Genomic DNA, 24,247 nt, shown 5'->3' with positions numbered 1-24,247 from the left:
TTTGATAAATTCTAGAATGCTGGGAGCAGGACCCTCATATCCGACCATCGTTTGCCTTAATTCTTGAACAGCTTACTGCCATTGAAGGGGCAGTTATGACTGAAATGCCTCAAGAGTCTTTCCATTCCATGCAAGACGACTGGAAATTGGAAATTCAGCAGATATTCAATGAATTGAGGACCAAGGAAAAAGTAAGTTGATTTTTCCAATTGCATGGCAGTGAAGGAAGGGTATGTGTGTATGTGCGTTTATCTGATACAGCAGTTTTGAACTTTTGATTTGTGGCTTACCAGTATAATATGAGAAACCTGATTTAGTAGTGGAGATACATTTGAGAGGATAAACTACTTGGAAGAGACGATTTACTTGCTCATTAAAACATTATTAAGTTGTCTGTTCTTGTTGGTGGATGTACTATTCTTTAATTCCATTCATGTGTTTCTGGACAGTATTTTAAGATAACCCTGTAACTGCCTTGCAGCAAACTTACTTTAGAAAAAAGGTTTGAATACTGGTTCTCTCAAATTTCAGACAATGTTACTTTTCCCCTTTCTTCCTTAACCAAAACAATAAACAGTTCTGTACACTGAAACTATAGCTAGAGGTATTTCAGTTGAGGTGAAATGTTAAGTTTGACAGGAAGCATAATGTTATTGTAGTAAGTGAGGGTTATCATATGAACAGCTCATTCAAGAAGTACAAGCAGCTGAAAAAGAAACATATCCACACCTGTCTCCCCAAGGAAAACAGGTTGTAAATCTGCAAATGTGGCACGTAGGTTCTTTTTAACATGTGTTATTTTTTTTTTTCTTGGATACTTGAATGCATTACTTGACACACAAGCCAGAGTTTGTTTACTCCTTAGCTAATCTTTATAACCACTGCAAATTTGCAGCTGCTGCTGAACATTCTCCTCAGCTGTGGGAATGAAAAGCTTTTCATCCTGTTGTATGACTGTAACACGTGGCTTCTTTTCCAAAAACGGAATAGTGCTTTTATCTCTCTCCTTCCTGAACAGACTGATAATATTGATCTCTTTCAGTGTTGCAGTTTTGGAAGTCTTCTTGCCAGATATTAATAAGATCAATTAGGTCAAACTTGTACTGATGAATCAGCAAATACAGTTTCTCTTGTTTATTATCCAGATTCCTGTCACTAATCTTTTTTCCGTATTCTCATATCATGATATGTTTGTGCTAAATGAGTGCTCACTGTTAATTCTTTGCCCTCTCTTGTAGTTACTTCAACTAGTTTTTAATCACCTGAGGTTTATATTTTCCTTTAGACAACTTGATAACGATAACAGTTGGAATAGGCCAGGTGTGCTCTTGGACTCCCTGTTAGAAATGCTTCTAGTAGAAACAGATTCCTTCTTTGCGGGTCTTTCTTGCAGTATGATTATTGCCCAGTGTGTATTTGTTGTTGTTTTTCATGAAGTGGTAATAGGTGAGGAAGGGGAGAGAACTGAGATGCAGTGACTGGTGAAGAAATCTGTATAAAAGACGTAGTCAGTTTGACAAAAGCAAAGACTAAACTCTCATCTTGCAAGTCACTGTCAGTAGCCTTTGTCCCTCACTACTTCTCATCAAGTGTCACATATGGCTGTTTGTGGACTATTGACTGGTGATGGGTGTGACATTACAGATGTACTGTAGTATCAGCATAAGTGGTATCAGAATTTATTGATCACCACTAAGACTGCAGTATTGTCGATGATAATCTTACATACTTCCCATCTGCCTTTTCTTCCACACTCTGCTCTTCCCTCTTCCATTTCAGTTCACGGAACTGGGTGAGTGTTGTCTGTGTAGTCTCTGCCCTGCCTGCAGTGGGCACACAGGTTGCTAGAGCTGGGCTGTGTGCCTCTGTATCTGTCAGACCTCTTCCTTTCCAGATGGGTTATAATCCTTCTACAGAGAGTAGAGACTTTCCTTTCTACTTTCTGTGGGGTCACCAGCTGCTGCATTTACTTGCCACAACCTGCCACAGGGCATAACTCTCTTTCCCCCCCCCCTCCCCCGCCCCCCCAGCAAAGGCTCAACCAGCCATTTTCCCTTTTTTGCTCTAGGAGTGATTGTAACAGGCATTCCCATTCAGGTTTTGTTTATTTTTTTATTTTCTGGAGGCATTAGTCCAGTGTGAGATTTCCTATTGAAGAAAAAGCTGACTAAATCAAGTTTAGGATTAAATAAGTCGGTACAAAGCTTTGGGAGAAGAATCCTATTTTGGTGTAGAAGTGAGTTGAGCTTAATTAGGGAGCGGAAAAGATAAAAGGAAATTTATTTCTTATATGCCAAAGTAAATGCATCTCCAAAGGCATCTGCCCTAATTAGGTAAAGCTGTTTAAGAATGAAAGCCCATAAATTTGACTTAGACAAGGTTTTCATATGTGCAGGCTTATTTAATTTGGCATATTATCAATTTTACTGAGAAGTACTAGGGAGAAAGTAATATCTATGAAGTATTTATATTATAATAATAAAACAAACAAGAAAACCCTGCATGGAGTCTCATGCCCTGTAAAAGAGGAACTTCTGTAGCTGGAGGAATTTCCTCAAGGGCTTGCTGTAAATGAGCAATGGTGTCGCCCACTCCAAGAGAAGATCACGATCTTTTGACAAGCATTCTTGAGCAACTTAAATATAGAATTCTTTCCTAGCTTCCTTACAATGGGTGTTTTAATTGTAGAGTGGTGTAAAAACATTGCATAACTAATTGCACTAAGTCTGTTTTTAATTAGTTTATTTGGAAAAGAGTAAATACTTAATCTCTCAGTGAGGAAACACTATTACTTTTTCTAGACTGTCTACCTTTTCAATATGGGCCCTCAATTTTGGCCTGGTTACTGAGCTTTATGGAACCTGGATTTGAGGACAACAAGAGACAGATAATCAAGAGTGTCTCCTAATACATCTTTATTACAGTATTAATACAGTAATAAACATATTTTCTATTTAAACTGTAAAATACCTTTATTCCAAATTTGAATACATGCAGCTTCTGCTTCCAACTCTTGTTTTAGGTTGTCCAGTCTTGACTGAATGGGAGGAGGAGGAAAGTGAGAATTTGCAGCAATCTCTAAATTAAGTGATTAAATATCTTAAAAAACAAAACCAAAAACAAAATCCAAAACCTTACTTGCTGGCATGAAGACAGGCTCCTTTGAATTTCTTTTTTGTGAAACTGTCTATGTTAAGCAAAGGTGATTGGGAAAAAAAAAAATTGTGTTGAAACAAGCTCACTCAAAATTAGCAAACCATATGAAATTCGTCAATCATTTCAACTAAATTTGAAAGCAATGATAAGCAGTGTATGTATGCTATAGTTGTGAAGAAAAAACAAGTGTCCTGCTGAGGAACCGATACTTCTCACTGAACGAGTTTGCTTCAGTGCTAACCTATCTTTTGACATCTCTAGTCTTTTTGGCAAGAACAGAGAGGGTTTTTTCCCCTCATTTGAAAACAGCAAAGTAGTATAGTTCGGCAACTAATTTATTCAAGACAAAGCAGGAGTTAATAAGAGCAGAAAGTTTATTTTTTTGCTTTCACTGTATGCGAGAAGGAATTGTGCTGGCATACAACATTGCCGGGTACTGATAAGCAGAAGTAGGCAGTCTGCTTTGGGGGGAAAAAAAACAAAACAAAACAAAAACCCACACAAAACCAAAAAAACAACCAAAACAAAACCAAAAACCAATGCCCCCCAACACCACAATTATAAGATTGTATAGTAACAACATGAATTAACTTTAAATAAGAATAAGATTCTTAAATATCCAGCACTTTTAGCATAGCTTAATTTCAAATGCTGGTTTTCTATTTTGAATTGAATTTCAATTTCTATCCAGGTAAAATTTACACAGATATGTAAAAACAAAAAAAATTATGTACTGAGAAACATACAGTATCAGTTACGTTGTAGCTTCTCCTTTTCCTGTAGTCTCTTTTATTAGCAGTACTGACTGCAACACTTCTGGCTAAGTCTGTTTCGGGTATAATATGCCCCATACTATGAAGGGAGGTGTACTTAAATTTCAGATATATTTTAACAGATTTTGGAAGCGGAAGGTTAAGATAATTTTAAGATTGTAGGTTTACAGCTGTTTAGCCTTGGAGATTCATTCACCCTGAAAAATTAACTAGCTTCCTCACTAAAGCTTCTCCAAAATAAAAAAGAATAACAACTGTTCGATGGGATTGCTGGCTGGAGAGTCTTTGTGGTGTAATTCAGTGGTTAGTAGCTGTTTGATGTTATACAGATACCTGCTAGATTTTAATTAAGAAACAGCTGTCTTCTGTCTTATGACTTGGTTTATCCTATTACACTAATCCTCATTCAGTGTAATACAGATTGCTTTTCTAGATAGAAAAGCACTACTTAATACATGGCTGAAAAACAGGAAAGGTTAGAAAATTTAAGCTAAAGGCATTCATTTGTGTATTCGTCAGGTCATTGACTTTATGTTAGTGCATAGGAGCTATCTAAGAGCAGCCCTCATGCTATGAAAGTCTCTGATGTGAAGTACTTTGAGCACATTTTCTTCTAGGCTGTAAGCTGATAATCTTTGATTGGATGTGTTGTCCCCATTGCCAGTGCTTACCTACTTTAGGTAAAGCGACTCAAGTTAAATGGTAAAAGGAAATCTGTATAATGCTTGATTGCATCCGGATACAGAATCTTGGCTTAAGCAGAATGGAGGACTGTCAGAAGGTCGTCTGTGCATGTTAAATGTATATAGTTCATCGTGAGAGTAGATAAGGAAATACAACCTACTGTGCACTTTATATATCCTTTAATACAACCTTCACATTATGACTTAGTTTCACTTGTGTGAATCTTATCTTCAGGAGCTTCGATCACGGGAAGAGGAGTTGACAAGAGCAGCTCTTCAGCAAAAATCTCAAGAAGAATTACTTAAGCGCCGTGAGCAACAGTTAGCAGAACGTGAGATCGATGTACTGGAGCGTGAGCTGAATATCATGATATTCCAGTTAAATCAAGAGAAACCCAATGTAAAGAAGAGGAAGGGCAAATTTAAAAGAAGCCGATTAAAACTTAAAGATGGACACAGAATTAGTTTGCCTTCAGGTTTGCAATTTTTTTAAAGTTCACAATATGTGTTACGATTAAATATGCAAGCTTCAGTTCCATGGTTAATGTTTTCAGTATTGGCTACTATTTTAATTCAGTGCCAGATCCTTCTACCCTAATAGGGCAAAAGGATATAGTAAGAATTGTATGGCTTCCCCCCCCGCAATGAAACAACTTTCACATATCTTAATCTTATGGAGTAGTCCTCACTTCAGCTGGAAGAGTCTTTCACCTGATTCAGCTAGAAGTCCGTTGTGTCTGGAGGGAAGGGTTAGTAGCATGGGAGACAAATTATTTAAGACTGGTTTGAAGTTTAGATTTTTGCTATCGTTCTTTTTGCGCAGATAGAAAAGTACCTTTTTATCACATCCCAGAGCTTTCTAACATGACCAAATATTAGTGCTGTTTGCCCTGAACTTGCAAATACGTAGTAGAAAAACAGCACTTCATAAAGGCTGGAGGTACAGGTGTGGTAGGTCCAAATGGCATGCTTATTGCAGACGCAAAATACAACACAGCAGTTACAATATTCGGTGCCTTACTTCTTACAAGAAAACACTGTAATAGCAACAGAAGATATTATTTCAGAATACAAATGTGGTATAATTTGAATGTTAGAGCATTTAATTTACCCATGAACACATTAAAATGCCCCCTTTGCAAAGGAGGTGTGTTTGTAGAGAGCTGGGTTTTTTTAGTGTCAGGGACTGGTTTGGTGGTGCCTTTGTAGTGTTGCCACGAGATGGCACTACGGAAACTCAAGGTTACATCAACGGTTGGAAAGCCTTCAAAAGTGGTAGCAGCATCCTGGTGTTGATGGGCTTCCTTTCAGTGGCTTCCAGGTCAAGTCTGTCAGTTCATTACTAATGTAGTAGGAACGTAATGCCACACTAACACAGGTCTGAGCAAATCATAGCTGTCTGGTAGCTGGAAAGAGACAAGGAGGGCAGTAAAATTTAGAGTACTGTTTCAGCACTAGTGAAATAAGCTTATTTTTCCTTACTTTACAAATAATAATAACAGTAAATAAAATAAATCACACTACAGCCTCCCAGACAAGCGTGTTAGATTGGATCACAAGCTTAAACTAAATATTTCATAGAATGGGCTGGGTTGGAAGGGACCTTAAAGATCACCTGGTTCCAACCCCTCTGCCATGGGCAGAAGCACCTTCCACTAGCCCAGGTTGCTCAAAGCCCCATCCAACCTGGCCTTGAACACTTCCAGGGAGGGGCATCCACAACTTCTCTGGGCAACCTGTTCCAGTGCCTCACCACCCTCACAGTGAAGAATTTCTTCCTTAGATCTAACCTACATCTACCCTCTTTCAGTTTAAAGCCATTACCCCTTGTCCTATCACTACAGGCCCTTGTAAAAAGTCTCTCTCCAGCTTTCTTGTAGGCTCCCTTCAGGACTGGAAGGCTGCTATAAGCTCTCCCCAGAGCCTTCTCTTCTCCAGGCTTATTTGGTCCTTTGTTTCCAGCTCTGCTCATATTTAACTTGAAAAAGTGATAAAATAAATAGTTTTACTCGGAATACCACTTAACTCTTTGTTGTCAAGAGTCATCCAGATGAACTTGTCCTTGAGACAGTTCAGTTGTAAGAACAGCATACAGTCTAATTGCACTGATGGTGGGGATCAGAGAGGGGCATATTGTCAAATTTTATTTCATAAAATTTTTCCTACTTGCCATTATTTGTCGTTGTTCTTTTTTTTATTACATTGCTATAAATATTTGTAATTCTGTAGTTTGGTGTCTTGTTTTTCTGACATGTTGATAGATGTGACTTCTTTGTTAATGCTGTTTTTTGTCATGTATGAATTACATGTTAAAAAAAATAAGGCAAATCTGATTGCCATGAATGAGATGAAATATTGAGATTTTTCTTTCCCTCTGTGACAACCAACAAGATTGAATAACAGCTTGTGATGTGCATGTGTCTCAGTTTTGGGTCTGCTTGGACCCACCTGCTTTTTGTTGCAAACCTATCATATAGTGTCTGTGAAGGTGTGAAATCCTGCCTCTTTGACTCAATATCTAAATTGTTACATTAAGAGTCAGAGTTTATCAGTGGTTTTAATATGAACATCTCTTACACTATCAAGTCTAATTCATTATATAGCTTTAGTTGTTTTAAGAAGTACAGCAGTATAATCTCCTGGAGATTTTTTTTTTTTGTTTAGAACATTGAAACTGATTTGTTTTGTTCTTATAGATTTCCAGCACAAAATAACAGTGCAGGCATCCCCCAATTTGGATAAGAGGAGGAGTTTAAACAGTAACAGCTCTAGTCCATCAAGTAGCCCCACAATAATTCCTCGTCTTCGAGCTATACAGTGTAAGTCTCCACCATTTCTATTTGTTCATTTGGTCAATAGAGACTGTTCCATATGTTCACTGAAACACTGGTAGTAGTATCAAATTCCAGAGAGATTTCTGTCTGGTTTCCAGGTCCCTTAACTTGTTCTAACATTTGCAACTTGTTTTTTGATGGGAGGGATAATCTTAGTAAAATGCTAACTAATTTTCAGTAATTCAAAATGATTATGAATGCTTTAAATCATATCTTTCCTTAATAACTTCAGGAACTCATTTGTAAACTGACTGGGATAAAACAATGAAGAATCAAAATTTATAATGGCAAAAGGTAAAGCATCATGTTTAGAATCCATGTAAGATGGAAAGCAAGTTTTTATTAGGTATTGGAGTTGATAAAGGAAATGAGTTATAGACTATCCAAAAAAAGGTGGGGGGGGAAGAAAGATTCAGAGAATAAGGGAGTCATGTGAGATGGAAAGGCCTAAGAATCAGCCAGCAGCCCAGCTTGCTCATGTCGGAAGAGAAGCAAGCTTTAAGCAAATACAAAAACAGAAGAAAATAAAGAAGAAAGTCTGCCTTAGGTTTTTTGAAAACAAGAGAAAGAAACAAAAATAAAATTGTGAGTATGCTTGTAGGCCTACATTATTCCATGTATAATGATGACAAGAAGGGAAGGTGTGTTCATGCTCATCTAGTGGAGGTACCATGAATATGGAAGAAAACTGATCATATTTATATCTGATCATTCCCGCATTTATGTTTGGGAATGACATGTTCAGATAGAAAAAAAATTCCTACAGGATTCATTGCTTGCATTTGTACTGTCTGATCTATCATGCAAAGTAGATTGTTTAATTGTCCATATTTAGTGTGGAATGCTATGTGAGATGAAAAAGCCTCAAGTTTCTCTCTCTATATGAAGTCAGTGGAACCTGTTCCAGCTGATTGCTTATGGATGGTGACTATCTTCTGTTGCAAGGGTAGTCACCTCTGAAGGAAATGACTTCAGAATCTGACTTTATCAGATGTAAATAAGGAGGAGGACAAATCAAAATGCATGTGGGTTTTTTTTTTTTTTTTCTGCATACTGTTCTGTAGCTAGTTTAATTTTTTTTTTTTCCCCCCTCAACCTGAAATTTGTTTAAAGTTTGGATAGAAACCAGATCTCTCATCTCCTTTGGAATACCTCTGCCTTCTGAAACACTTTTCATTATTAATGTCTAAAGGAGAAGTGGTGTCTTTTCTGGCAGTGACTTTATTATTTGTTTGAACTGTAACTGATACAGTTCCCTGGGTGAAGACCATTACTAGCCATATGTTGTGGATAAAGGAGAGAGGTGGGCAAACCCTGTCTTACTTTTTGTAATGAAAATTTGAAATGGAAGGAAAATTACATAAAGTCTTTTTCAGAAGTTAACTGACACAGTATCTGTGTTGATAATGGTTTCCCAACCTCAAACCATGTGGTGGCATTTTTTGGTTGGTTATTTTTTTTACTGCAGAAAGGTAAGAAAGGTTTTTCTTAGTAAAATGTCATAATTACACATAAACAAGACTGTCTTATTTTCTCCTTGCTCTGTATGGAAATGCTTGGAAATGAAGCAAGTGTCAGGTATTGCCATGATTCTGAAAACCTGAGGTTCGGTTTTGTTTTTTTTTTTTTTAAATACATAGCCTTGTGTAAGCTATAGCAGTGCCATTCCTTGCATGTGTGCTAAGTGCCACTGGGGATTTTTCTTTCTTTTTTTTTTTTTTTTTTTTTTTTTATTATTTGAGCAGGCATTTGTATTTGTAGGACTAGAACATACAGGACAACATAAAGGCTCTCCTTTGAAAGAAGTACTCTTCTGTTTCCGAGTTTGGATCCCTAGGCTTTACCTAAAAGCTTATCAGATCTCTCAGGAGTATCTAGCTGAAACAATTCAGCTTCCACACCCATCTGCACCTGTGCAAAATAAATTCTCTTTCCCACAATAATGTTTTATCTTGATTTAACTTCAAAGTGTCTTTGTTTCAAGAAGACTTGCTCAAATACAGGTAATTTGAACAGGCATATCTAACCATTTGGTTACTTGATTGCTTCACTTGTCATGAGCAAGACTAGCTTCTGAATCTAAAAGTTTTTTAAGTTAAAATAAAAATCTAGTTAATTTTAAATCTTGTTATTAAAACAAATTCAGCTGATTTTGAAAGATGTTTTAAAGGAAGGAGGAAGACAAGTAAGATATATATTCCGTAGGTCCTGGAATGTGGTTGAAAATGGGAGTGTAAAGAAGGCAAGTAGAGTGCCGTGCTACCGGGGAAGCTGTGCTGGCGAGAAGGTGTGCGGTGAGGCAGGAGGAGAGTGCTGTGCAGTGCAGGACTGGCAGAGGCACAGGCATGTAAATGCCGCCTCACTTATCATGCTGTTATAACTGGCTAAGTTGTTGTTCTCTTAGGTCTCTCCATCATAGCTGTAAGCATGCTAAGTTCATAGCAAGTTACTTTTCCAGTTAGTTAGTCGTATACAAAAATCTACTTGCCTGGCTCTGGTCCTAAACCCTACAATAAAAACCCTCTATCAAAAGATGCTTAGTGCCTTTATAGATCTGGGCTTTATGACCCAAAGATAAAAATATAAGGGAAACAGTTCTGTTTCTGAAATCAGCTTGACTAAGATGTCTACTACATTCTCTTAATTTTTCCTCAGTGATTCCCAAAACAGATACACACACAGCTAATGGCCGAAGAAACAGTATATATGTGTACCAGCAAGATGTAGATATCACAAGTGAATATGAACTTCCCAGTGGGGTTATGAAAAAAGGCAAGATTTCATTATGTTTCAAAGGTGCTGGTTCTGTTTAATTTAACAGTTGAGACAGTGACAGACTAAGCATTTAATGAAGGTTAGACACTTCAAAAGTATAATTTGTTTTGATGTAGTGAGAAAGAAAATGTTAATCGCTGTCACAATTGGAATATTCTGTTTCGTTTGATACCAATTGTTCCAAAGCATATGTTTTCTTCATTGGAATTTAAGTGCTCAGTCTAACTCACTTGTCTGAATTACCTAAATATAAGGTTCTCAGTTAAAGGAAGCATGGAAAATATGATTGTCTTGCTGCTTTATCTTTAATTTGGGTCTCTCATCAGCTCATAAATTATTTTTCTTGCTTGCCTATCTTTTTGGATCAGTGCAGTGGTGGTTTTTGTAAAAGAAAAAAAATCTCAGATTTTGTCTACTCCTCGTTGTGTTACTGTCAAAATGGTTTTGCAGTGGAGAAAATATTCTGTTCTGTCAAAATACTGTGGTTTTAGAAATACTATTGTTTGTGTTTTTTAAATCCAATCTCTAGTAACTTCAGATGAAAGCAATAGAACTTGGGGAAGGAGCACAACTTATCACCAAGAAGAGTTTGAAGATGTGAAGAGAAGTTTTAAAAAGAGAGGTTGTACATGGGGACCAAGTTCAGTTCAAACAAAGGATCGTGCAGATTGTAAGGACAAGTATGTCTACTACATTTTGTTTGTTTGATAATACTAAGTGTTCTTGGTAGCTGAATCACTAACATAGGTAGTGAGTGAGAGAAGTTCTGCAGTCCCTAGTTACAGCTAAAACTCAGTCATACCTTTTAATTAATTTAGGAATTACATTAATGAGTAGCTCCCCCACATAGACTTGAGGATAAAATGCTTGCTTATCTTAAGGTTTTAGTGGCTCTTATCTATTACCCTTTATCTCTGTTTTTTGAGACTTGAAACACACTGGGATGCTGAACTACTAATGCATACCAGACATTCATGGCCTGTCTATCTTTCATGCCCTTCCTCAGATTGACTTGAGGAACATGGCCCCCAGTCAGCACTTCCAGTGTGATTAAGTAAGACTGACTGACTTTGCATATATGAAGCAAAATTCACACCAGCAACATCATTTATGCTGTCAAACACAGGGTTCTGAAAATCAGTTGGACGCCTTCACTTTCAGATTGTTTTCTGATTGTTCAAAACTGGAGATTAGCAGTTTTTCTGAAGCAACAGATCCTTTCCCTTGTCTCTTCTAGTATATGTAATTATTTATAGTGCCTTTTTTTTTCTCTTGGTAGAGACATCCACTCATTTACCTGTGGCAGTAGTTGGTTCCACACTATCTATTGAAACTGGATTTATGATATTTTTGTTTGTTTTAAAGTCACTATGTTTAAAAAAATTCCAATATTCACATCATTTCTTTAACACAGTGAAACTGTTGTCCAGATTTTCACCAACTTTTGTTCTTCAATAGGTAGTCAAGGCCAATTTTTCATTGGCTTTCTTTTTAGGCCTGCAATTTTCATCTTACAAGGAATACCTGGTATAAGGCATGTATCAATTTATAATCATATGACTCTGTGCTATTATATACGTTTTTTATTACCTTTGGAAAGCTTTACTGTTTTCAAGTTATGTAGTACATTTATAGTTAAAAAAGAAAGATGTTTTAGTAATTTTCTGTCAAAGCGTATATAAGCGTGGTATCCTCTATAATATCAAAATAACTATTGTAATTTCAGAATAAGACCCCTTTCAGATGGCAGCAACCCTTGGTCAACCCTTTTAATGAAAAATCAGAAGGGTGTTCCCTTAGCTTCACTATTTGTGGACCAAGGTAAGAGCTATTTTTGAAAAAGTGGAAGTTGCCATATAACGGCATTAAGTCTACCTCCAGTGTTATAAATTGTATTGCTTGAATTCCTCAAGGATTATGCAGATTATTAGAAGAGTAGTCATGCTACATTTCATTTCCCTGTGCAAAAAACCTGCCTATAAAAAAATGCAACTGTGGACATCTTTACATATCCAGCATTAGCAGTTAAAAAAGATATATGGTGTGTGAGCAGTACCACATAGAGATTTTTTTTTTCCCCCCACATTTTTGAGTTGCAGGCTGATTTGTATATGAGGTCTGCAGTCACCACTTTTTAGCTTCTTTTAAAAGGAAATATCTAAACCAGTAATTGTCTTGCCATTTAAATGACCATTAATGACTTTTATTGTTAGTGGGCTCTGCATAGTTGTTTAAAAACCTGTAAGCCCTGATGTACTGCCAGATATTAGTTCCTTGTTTTTTAAATCAGACTTATTCTGTCTGAGAAAATTAAGTTACCAGTATCAGGGAGAAAAACTGTGATATAACTTGGTGTCCATACCAGTGGCTAGATTTATGCCAGCTGGAAGAGGAAATGGTAAGCTGCTTGGACACCGCTTCCCCCCGCTAGGAAAAAGGCATTTTCATCTTCGTGTATACTGGTAGGGGTATAAATCAAGGCTTTACAAATAGAAATTTTATAGATTTATTAGCTTATTGCTAAACCCCTACATACAGGGAAGACTATACAAGTTTACATATTTGCATTTCAAATATTTCTGTGTTTATTCTGTAGCATTCAATAGTTTGTAGTAGAATAACACATGTAAATCAAATTATACCTTCCATTTTATTTGTCATTAGGTGAGAGATGTCAAATTTACTTTTTACTCCAGACCACCATGGCCTAATGAATTAGTTGGAAAATTTTCTAGTAACTCACTGGATTTTGGAGCACAGCTTAATTGAAAGTGTTGTAAAGAATGTGTTCCAGATCTTATCTGGCAGTTTGTGTATAGTAAATTTCTTCACTGTAATCCATACACAGAAATATTTTCTGTGTTGTTTGAAAAGCACTACCAAAGTGTTGCAAATCCTCAAATATCACAGAAAATGCAAAGACAATATCTGCTCTTCAACTGTGTTGAGTGTGCAAAGGTTGGGAGACACATTATGCCTCTCTTAAAATACAGGTAGGTCTTTCAGATGTGGAAAACATAATTTGTTTACAGTTAACTTATACACTCAGGAAGATTGATCTACAAGTTGCTTCTAATAGAGTTTGCTTTTGAGTTGCTAAAAAGGTGAAATTGTAGCAAAATGGTACTTCTGCTATTTTAAAGACTATCAAGAGAGCATGAAGAGGTTTAGGCTTAGGATGTTTTTCTGAATCTTACAATACGAGTCTCTGAGCTTCTGACTGCATCTAAAGGGGGCATACAGTATACCTCAAGATTAATACTTGTGCAAGTGAAAGGAAATAATGGTGTACATATGCAGACATGCAATAGCAAAATAGCTGAATTGCAATCTTAAAAGTATACTGTCATGTTTTATAGGTGTCTGTACTGATAAGAAACTTCTCCCTGAAGGTTTGGACAGTAGAAGACCAAAGCCAATTAAGTTGCCGAATCAGGCCTATATTAATCTACCTCTTTGGAAAGATGATCAGGGAGAGAATACAGTAGAACATGAGAGCTTTGAAGAAGGAACTTCTGCTAGTTCTACAAATAGTACTCCTCAAATGACACCTACAAACAGTCTGAGCAGGACGCTGCAGAAAAAGAAGACTGATTCAGTGCTGTATGGGTGTGCTGTCCTCCTTGCCTCTGTTGCCCTGGGCTTAGATATCAGAGAGCTGAACAAATCGCAGGGTCCAGATGAACTCTTGCCTAAAGATGAGAAGAAGAAGCGTGATGGAATATTTCAGCGTGCTTCAAAGTTTCGCAGGAGTGCCAGCCCTACAAGACTGCAGTCCAAGAAAGAGGAAACAAGTATTCCATCCCTAAATCCAGCTGCAAATACTGTGAATCTTCTCTCAATGCCCTCCATTTCCACAAAATGCCTACTTCAGTCTGACAGTGAAGATGCATTTGTAAGCACTGTGCTTGGTGACTGTGGTCCGTGTAGTTCCACTGATGACTTTTCATCTGAAACTTCTGAAAGTAAGAGAGAACAGAGGATACAGCTGGCTCCTAACACAGTTTCTACACGATTAAAAAATCAGCCTTTTAATCTTCTTCTGAAGCAAGAATCTCAAAATGTGCCAAATGATTCCCCAACAAAGTTAAGTGTGTTGGGTCACAGACGAACCTTATCAGATGGGAACAATTTTCAGACCACAGGTGGGTAGTTAAGAACTTAAAATGTAGGGGATTTTTAAGTATAGAAACAGGAAATGTAGGGAAACTAACCATTCACTAATGAGTTGCTTAGATTTTTGTTACACTGTTATGTGTTAGCTGAGCCACCATAACCGTATGTGGGTAAGCCTGTGTCTGAACCCTGAATAAACTACCTGCGCTTGGAATAGTATCCTCTTAGGAGTGGGGGTATGGACATTTAAGGGGAAGAGATGGTTCATTTTAAGGCAATATCTATTTTTCCCACATACGGCAAAAATAGGTTTCCCTTGTCTTTTCATGTCTGTAAGAACCCGCTTTTTGTTCAATGTACAATATTAACATTATGGCTGAAATAAACTCAGACCGTGTCAGGTGCATGCATTATGTAGTTGTGGACTTCCTGAGACTGAGAGTGCACTTGTTTAATATAGTTTCACAGTCTGCATAGGTGAGTGATGGAGCACCATTTTAGTACTGTATGTTGTTTAACTTTGAGAAAAACAAATTTGGTAAGTTTTGATTTGCTTGCCTGACCTAGAAGTTATGTCACCTGTTCCACAAATCCTTAAGTTAAGCTGTTGGTAAAAATTTAAGCTTAAAAAAAAGGGTCTTTAAATCTGTTTTCCATGTAAATGGATAAGTTCATGATTAATGAGTTTTTGAAAAGAAGTTCTAAATTTCAATACTGGTGTTCTGTAGTGGCTTAAATGTAATATTTGTCATGGTTCTCTATGCATACATAATTACTCATAGTAACTGGATAGATTTGTGGGGCTTTATTCCAATATTAATATTAATCTAGTTACTGGGTGCTTAATTCTTTATCTCTATATCTCTCTTGTAAAATGTAAAAATAAATTGTTATGTCCTCTAGCAGAGAGTATAGATGCAAAAAATGTTATCTGAGCACTACTGGTCCCCTCTTAGGAGTTTCCCCACAAATGTACAATCCTCTTAATTTTTCTGGTGGAAAAAAAAACCCTAGTGTTTATGGCAACCCAGTTTTACAAATGGCAAAGAAATCAAGAAGTCACATGGTTTAAATTGTCTTTTTTTGTTTGGCCTTTCTTTTCTCCTAGCTAATGGATTTGCTTCAACCCATGGTGTCTCCACGTCTCCAGTTCTATCAGTTACCGGAACTCTGCACTCTCTGTCCGTTCAACAAAGAAGTAGTCACAGTGGTGTTTCAACTGAAAAGCAAAGCGCTGTCAATATTATATCAAGGCCTCGACCTTCTTCTCTAAGAAGTAGAATTGATGCATGGCAAATTATTCCACGTGTTATTAAACCAAACTCTAAAGACTCTGAATATTTAGAGGGCAGTGTGGATCCAGATGTTAACTTCTTGCCAGATACAGAGGAAAGAACTAACTGCCACATGCCCTCATTACTTGATATTGATGTGGAAGGTCAAAACAGAGACTGTACTGTGCCTTTATGTAGAATGAAGAGCAAAACTTGTCGGCCATCTATATATGAACTGGAGAGAGAGTTTCTGTCGTGAGTGCCTTTCATTTTAAAAATGTTTGCTTTTTAAAGGGGAACAAATATAAAGTTCTTGTCCATCTAATGCTTTGTGCTGCTGTTTTCTGATGTACTGTGACAAATAGTACCAAAATTATTAAAATGGGCAGCTAATTAAGAAAGTGTAGTAGGTGCCTTTTTCAAATGTTCCTTGGAATCCCAGCTAGTAACTCTAAAAGCACAATGCTGCAAAATAGCATTCTAGGTGAACTTTATAAGCATGTTTTGAATGACTGAAATAACATGCCCATCTCCCTCTTCAGCGTCACAGAAGTTTTCTTTAGGTTTGAGGGGTTTTGCTAGAAATTCAACTTTTGCACATTTAAAAAACGAATGACATACAGTAAGGTTGTGTTCCATCAAGAAGAGTTTCGCCTGAGAAGTGGTTGTCTGCAGCTTGCCTCTGTGGCCTGTAGAATTAGAGAGGGGGGCAGGGGGTTTAAGGTGCTGGTGCAGGAGGCTCTGTTCACTCCTCATTAAGTAGCTGGTTACTTTTTGGCATTTGATACTGAAATTGGTTAAGGACCAGCAGCTGAATTTGCAGTCTTCGCCCTTGGTTTTTGTGAGAACTGTGTGCATTAGTTTCTCCAGAAAGTTACACTGCTTGTATAAACACTTAGGTTTCAGCCACCATATTGATTTGAGAGGGTAAACTTTAGTATTGCGATTGGATTAAAGGTATTTGACATACTTCATAATGTGAAGCAACATTCCTTGTAGGGAAGGATACACTGGAACGTAAATATTTGTACTCTTAACCTTTTGAAGACTACAGTGTTTGCACTGAAAACAATATTCTTGGTTTGGGATTTTTTGTTTGTGGTGGAGGGGTTTGCCCCCTTTCTTGTTTTTTAAACTCTGCTGCACCTTGTATTGAGGAAAGATGATGGGGTTTAAGGATGATTGGTTTTGGTTTTAAGTGAGCCAACATTGCGTTTTACTGCACTCAAATTTTAAAACTGTAATAATTTAATATTAAATCTTTCAGTATAATCTCTGCAGCTTTTCTTCCTAACGTTACTAATGAGTGCCCAGGTATTCATATTTAGGAATTAAAAGGACAAACATATATGCTTGACTGGTTTTCAGTGATGGAAAGGTTCCAGAAAATTCCAAGTAGTTAATTGTGGGGGAGGAACATTTAACCTTGATAACACTGATAGTTTTATCACTAAGTAAGTGATTGAATAAAACCAAATGTACAGTATACCTTCCTTGATGAAAGCATTTCTAGAATTAAAGGAACATCCCTCGTATTCCAGTATTTGAAGTCCTAATTTTGCATATCATTTGACATCTGAATAGTCTTCATAAATAAAATTAGATGTTAGAATAAAACTGCTGTGTTCCCATCAGAACGCTGTTTTGTTGAGACCTTTGTTTTAAATGTTTTCTTCTCCTTTGCTCCGGGATCTGGGAGTTCAGTTGTTAAATAGAATGCACAATTGCTTAAAGCTTCAAAACCAAGGGATTAAAAAGGAAAGTTTCTGTTCTAAGACTGGTATGCAGTACAGTGGCTACCTTGAGGATGACAGATAATTATACATAGAAGATCATGAAGTCTTAATCACACAAAGCAGAACACAGAAAATGCAACTTCTCAGCTCTCAAAGTGAAAATAGAAAAGGATTTCCTTAAAGTATTAGTTTGCCAAAAGTAAAGACATAACCACTAGTTGTCTGTAAAACTAAATGCTTGCATAGCAGATTGTTATTACATTTTGTTCAAACCTGTTTCTATTTCAGTATTTTTAGTTCTTTGTCAACATGATTCAAGTTGCATACCGTTCTTTGTCTTTTCTTTAAACTTTAATTTTATCAGAACACTTTAATAGATGAAGTCTATTCCAGCTTTAATACAAAATGTTTTCCTAAAATAAAGTCAATTAGGTAATGCACATGGATCGAATTTTAAGTATAGCTTGATAGCAGATTTATCTTCCAGGCTTAATTAGTATTTTGGAGCATTATGTGTATTTCAACTCTTTCTTGATCAATTATTCCTATGTAATACTGAGAGAAAAGGAGTTGATTGTATTACATGTTTCTGAAGAAAGTACCTCTGTTTGGCTTTCTACAGGAAAATCTCAGGTGCTGAAGTATTTTGACTTGTTAAGTTCTGTTCTGTACTTTTAAGGTTCATAAAATTTTAAATGTTTAATTTTGCACCCTATGTTTTGTAATCAATAGTATCAGCATAAAAAGCCCTTTGTGAGCCATGTTGTTTTCACTTATCAGTGGCTTATCTCTCTTGTAATTAAAAAAAGATTTCTATTCCTCTTCAATGGATAATTTCCCGTAAGAGTGGGACTTTTACGATATGACCAGCCCAGTGTGTTGTAACAAATTTAGGAGTTTGTATTCCACCTCTTATTCTGAGTCAGTTTAGGTAAGCCATCTCAAATATTTCTCTTACATGATGCAGTTTTTTTGAAGCTATAGTCCATAGTGCTTTATCATTGTTTTTCTAGTTTAAAATTACAGGCCAGTCTTCACTGAAATTAAAAAGAGAAAAAGAAAAAAGTATTGCAATCATGGTTTCACAGTCTGTATTTCACTTGTCACCAGAGAAACTTTCTATAAAGGTATGGTAATCTGGTATACATTAAATGATCTGTCTTGGTTAAAAGTATATTTATTTCAATGTAGGTTAATAGCCTGACCAAATAATAAATTATGTTGATTGTTTTAGCACAAAACTGAAGGTGCTTACACTACAAAGATTAAGATAAACACTTGACATGCTGTTTTACAAAACCTGATGATTTAAATGTTTTTATTTAAAAAATAAATGTTTTGTAGCTACTGTATTGCAAAGTGACCTGAATTTTCTTGAAAAGTATATTTTAATGCTTTCTTAACATGTACAAAGGAGTTCTCTGGTGAATAACCAGGAACTATAGACTATGGCCAGCCTGTTCTTGGAACATTAGAATGTAATTGTTACTTCAAGATTAATTATCCAGTACAGTAACATGAATGTTCCATTAATTTCTTGCAATTGATGTGGGCAGAAACCTATGGTATAAGCTTGTTCTTTCTTTCATGTGACCATAATATGTCTTTTGATGCTTTTACAATGTTGGCTGATTATCTTAGAGGAGGTAGAACAGTGGACATAAATTCTGCATCTGATTCAGCATCAAGAATACAGGTAAGGAGTAACATATTTCTGTTGTGGGGTTTAAGGGGGAGAGTTTTTTGGTTTTTTGGGGTTGGGGGGGGGTGGTACTTTGGTTTTTTGTTTGGTTGGGGTTTTTTTTAGGCAAATGAAGCCAGTATTTTCCTTGTAATATTTTTTAACGCCTTCTTTTGTGAACTTCCCTCTTCTCTTCCCCTATCATGCCATGGGCACGCTACCCCATCTTTCAGTAAGGAGAGAAGGAAGCATCCGTTTGCACAGTGGGAACAGACAAGATACAGCAAAGTGTCTAGCAGTGCAGTGAAACTCAAAGCTGTAAGCCCAATCATATAAAGCATAGAGCTTTCAGTGAGGCTGGCTAGATAACAAATATTGACATGGCCTGTGAGCATCAGTATCAAGCCTGGGTTATAAACCAAGCTGCACAGGCAGTATATTTTATACACAATGTTATAATGATAATATTAAGATCTGAATACAATTGTGTGGTAATGGAAAAGATCCCATTCTCACTAGCCATCTCCCTTTTTAATACAACTAGTCAGATCACTGCAGCGTATGCATTATGAGGAGCTAATGAGACTCTGTTATCTAGTACATTTTTGATGTAAATTGAGGGTGCTTGAGATTGCAGTATTAGGTATTCTAAATTAAGGCCAGAGTCCTTGCAAGTGCATAATGGATTTCTCCTGAATGTAAGTGAAAATGAGCAAACCCAATATGAGTTAATCATCTCAATACTGTTAGGAATCCAGTATCCTTGATCATCTAGCTAGTTTGATAAAATAGCTTTTTTAACCAAAAGAAATGCTTTTAGTTCTAATAGGCTGGAGAATAGATCAACTGAGCTACACAAGTAGGATAGATTTACTTTTCTGTTTCACAGAATCACAGGATCATTTAGGTTGGAAGAGACCCCTGGAGATGAAACAGTCCAACCCCCTCTGCTAGAGCAGGTTGCCCAAGACCATGTCCAGTTGAGTTTTTGAGTATCTCCACAGACGGAGACTCCACAGCTTCTCTGGGCAATCTGTTCCAGTGTTTGATCACCCTCACCATAGAAACATTTTCTCATGTTCAGATCGAATTTCCCGTTTTTTTTTTAGTTTGTGCCCATTGCCTCTTGTCCTGTCACTGGACACTGCTGAGAAGAATCTGGCTCCCTCTTCATTCCCCCTTATTAGATATTTATAAACAACTCCAAGATCCTCCTGGAGTCTTCCCTTCTCCAGGCTAAACAGTCCCAGCTCTTTCAGCCTTTCTACATTTGAAGGATGCTCCAGTCCTTTAATTGTCTTTGTGGCCCTGCACTGGATTTATTCTAGTAAGTCCATAGTTATCTTTTACTGGGGAGCCCAGAACTGGACCCAGCACTCCAGGTGTGGCCTTGCCAGTGCTGAGCAGTGGAGAAGGATAACCTCCCTCAACCTGCTCGCAACGCTTCTAATGCAGAATACCATTGGCCACCTTTGCTGTAAGGACATATCGCTGGCTTATGTTGAGCTTGTTGTCCGCCAGGATCCTCAGGTCCTTTTCTGCAAAGCTGCTTCCCAGATGGCTGGCCCCCAGTATATACTGGTGCGTGGCGTTGTTCCTCCCCAAATGCGTTTCCACTTTGTGAGATTCCTCTAAGCCCAATTTTCCAGCCTGTCCAGGTCTCTCGGAATGGCAGCACAACTATCTGGTGCATCAGCCACTCCTCACAGTTTTGTATCATCTGCAAACTTGCTGAGGATACACCCTGTCCGAGCATCCAGGTTGTTAATGGAGATGTTAAGCAGTATCGGCCCTAGCATCAACCCCTGGGGTACTCCACTGGTGACTTGGTGGCATGTAAGCAAGTTGTAGTTAATAGCATCTCATTTTATTCATGTCATGTAAAATATTTTTCCTAAGAGATTTAGGTAATTGCTATTCGTCAGTTACTTTCAAAGGCTTTTTTAATGACCATTCTCACATCTAGGCTTTAGTGAATTGCTTCCAGTAATTGAGATCTGGCATCAGGATGGCCAGGTTCAGTGCTTCTGAATGGAACAGCTTGTATCTGTTCAAAATCTTTACAGTTTGCTTTAAAAGCAGTCATCAGTTCAGCCTGGGTGACCAAACTAGTCAAACTTCAGTCAAATGTCAAATTTGGTGTTACTTCTTTGATCATTAATATGGAGACTCATGCTCCACAACACTGCTAAAAAGACTTTTTAAAAACATTTGCATTATATCTGAGAACATTAGCCTTCCCTCCCACACCAAAGTGTGCAGTTACAGGGTCTGACAACTTGAATCTCTGGTGGCTGCTGAAGACATTCATGAATACTCTGGTCTCGAAAGGGGAGACGAGGGGGCACAACAATGAGCTCCTCGGCAGAAAGCTGTTAACACTTCTTGAAAGAGAGGTGCCCAACACAGCCATGCTTACTGTAGGTGCCGAGTTCTTCGCATGCCAGAGAATTTACATAAGCACTATGTTGTCCTTTCTCCCTTCCAAGAGTTCAGATACACCTAGCTAAATTCTTTGATGTAGTAGTAGTTACTATGAATAGTCTAGTCATCTGAGGGCTTGCCAATCGTTATGAAAGCAGGTGGGAGTCTGCATATTTGGGGCCCAGGAGAAAACAGAAAGAATAGGACTATTCATTCCCCTCACTGTTTTGCAAATCACTTGAATAATTCAGAAGTTTCTAAACTCCCTTTTATGGCAGACAGGATTAGGCAATAATATTTTACAAAGCCTTTTTACTCTCTGCTACCTTCCAGACTGAAAGGGATGTTTGTTCCTTGTGTTAGATACCACTTATTCTGCCTGATAAATGTTATCAACGGTCAGAGGGGTGCAAGATTTTTTTCCATGCCTGATGGAGAGAGGTAGTTGTGCTAGGAGACAGATGGATCAAACATCAGGTGTATCTGCCAGCAGTCAGGTAAGCCGAAGACATGTACTAGACATATATTGTCCAGTGATTTAAGCTATTTTGAGTGCATTGTTCCTGAGAGGGGAGTGCTGGATAATCTCTTACAGGCTATTTCCAGGGGCAGGGTATTCACCCAAAGGGGATCCACTTCTACTCCAGAAGTGGCCTGCATGTGGCCAGGTGTCTGCTTGACTGTTGTTAGGGAAATGAGTATGCATCTCCTTCAATGCACATGTCACCTGAAATGTTTACAGCAGAAGCGGTAATGGCGATTCTATCAGCCACTGTAGTTCTCATCAAAATACTTACTTTTCCCACTGGAGAACCCCTGAAATTATCTGCATTGGTGGCTCCACTCTTGATAGTGGAAATTTTCATCACCAAGGTCCTCATTCCTGTTTGTGATACAGCTACTTGATGGCTGGCTTTGGGGCTAGGACAGAAACACCCTAGTTTACCCACAAGAAATACTTGTTAAACAGATGTCTGTGGGCAAGGGAATAGCCTTGTCTTATTTTTTTTCATTGTACCTTAGCTAGTTTAGACCCATTGAAACCATATCTTTAAGAAGCTTTTTCAGGCTTGTGCGTTTTTTTTGGTTGGTTGGTTTTTTTTTTACCATGATTGCTTTTCTCTGGTTAAGCAAATTATGTTGGTTTATAAAACCAGACCATTAAGAACAATACCTGTACTGTCATTATCTATAGCTAGAAGATGTAAAGAACAGATATTGTCTATGGTGACATCACACTGGATAACTATGTAAGGCATATTAAGAATGTCATAGCATGGGATCATCACCTATAATCACTTTAGCAAGTTTGGGGAACTCTACAGAATAAATTCTTCTCTCAGGCCTGCAGAGCTGCCATGGAGTACTGTTTCTGCAGTTGTACTAAGCATTGCACAGTATATTTAGAAGAAAAGTGTGCCTGAGACCAATTTTTTTTTTTTTTAAACAGGTGTTCTGAATCCCTTCCAGAAAGTCAGGGGTGCTCTTTGTGTTTGCACATTATGTGCTTGTAGGTACTGAAAAGAAAGATTCTCTTGTAGCTGTAAATATATTCCTAGAGTATTTTCCCCCCTTTACCTTAAAACCTTTTAATACTTTCAGGGTTTTCAAGGAAGAGGAATGGGCAGTGCTCTTCCATTCTAGCTGTGAGCCAAATAGAGGTGTCTGCCTTCCATGTGCCCCAACAGATAGTGCTGAAGTTAGTTCTCTGATATAAAGCACTGTGTAAATGTCTACATAGTATGAAAATATATAGTGAATGCTTTTCAAAAAGAAAAAAGAGAATTACCTCAACTTTTGTGAGCAATGGTTGTAGTGCTTGTTTTGATTTTTTTTTTTTTTTTTAATTTTGATAACTGATGAATTTTTCTGAATACCTGTGGAAGTCAGGATAGGATGAGGCTGGGTTACAGTTGAAAAGAAGCCTAAGTAGGAAAGTTTTGTCTCAACTTTCTCCTTTTCTATATAGTCCAATTTAAGTTTATCTTGCTGCTAACAGTGAAAAAGCCAGGAGATCCTGTAATCTACAAAAGCCTTCATTGTAAAATAAAGCACACTAAAAATAGCAGTTCAGGACTAAGCGTGAGAAGCAATGAGATCAATGAGATACACGTAATGCATATGGAAATCTATCAATATCTGAATCTTGTAATGCAAGCCAATTAGCTTTTCTCCTTGGAAAGAAACTCAAAGGATCAAAACCGCAAAGTATTGGTTCACCATGGTGTAACAGATGACAACAGGTATACAGGAGACCACTTGTATTATAGTTTAGAGACTCATTATTTATCACCCTTTTCCATTTGCAGTTACAATATGGTTGAACCTTGATTTCATAGTGTGGACGATGTCAAAAGATGTCCTGCAGATTTCTTCTGATGTTGTTCAGGGTGTGTGCACCAGTGTCGTTGCTACAGAGAGAGGCAGGAACATGAGTGCTCTCCTTGCCCCCTGCTGTGGTAAATGTAGGCAAAGCATCACTCCTTGACTCAGATCTGTTCTTTCTCACAAGTGCAGCTGTGCTTCCTGGGTCTTTTTCTTCACCTGTTTCTCTGAAGCCTGTTTCTGTTTGTTTCTGGAACTGTGCCCAGGGACTTGGTTCAGGACGACTTAGGATGGATTGATCCCATAGATCAATCAAGTTTCATCTAACAGCTCTGTTTCTGTGGTAGGAGGCACCACCAAGATGTTTGCTCATTTTCTCTTTTTAACAGTGATCCCCTATTGTAAAAACACCTCAGTGTTCAATAGGTCTCCTGTGTTTACGGAAGTGTGGAAGCATCAAGAAGAAAAAA

General features: G+C 37.5%; 1 protein-coding gene across 1 annotated transcript in view; it reads left to right on the top strand.

The window, feature by feature from the left end:
* MAP3K21 (mitogen-activated protein kinase kinase kinase 21) overlaps window positions 1-15,870 on the top strand; it is a gene marked incomplete at both ends in the record, with an annotated part of 40,946 nt that extends 25,076 nt beyond the window's left edge. Inside the window, 8 exons of the mRNA XM_082305551.1 lie at window positions 16-191; window positions 4,848-5,088; window positions 7,309-7,431; window positions 10,102-10,218; window positions 10,751-10,901; window positions 11,948-12,042; window positions 13,581-14,366; window positions 15,446-15,870. Of these exons, the coding sequence (XP_082161677.1) occupies window positions 16-191; window positions 4,848-5,088; window positions 7,309-7,431; window positions 10,102-10,218; window positions 10,751-10,901; window positions 11,948-12,042; window positions 13,581-14,366; window positions 15,446-15,870 (2,114 nt within the window). The remainder of the gene's footprint in view (window positions 1-15; window positions 192-4,847; window positions 5,089-7,308; window positions 7,432-10,101; window positions 10,219-10,750; window positions 10,902-11,947; window positions 12,043-13,580; window positions 14,367-15,445) is intronic.
* Between the last annotated feature and the right edge of the window lie 8,377 nt (window positions 15,871-24,247).

Source organism: Platalea leucorodia, assembly GCF_965183815.1.
Source record: "Platalea leucorodia genome assembly, chromosome: 3".
Classification (NCBI taxonomy): Eukaryota; Metazoa; Chordata; class Aves; order Pelecaniformes; family Threskiornithidae; genus Platalea; species Platalea leucorodia.
The sequence above is the reverse complement of the archived record's forward strand: the minus strand, read 5'-3'. Positions and strand labels throughout refer to the sequence as shown.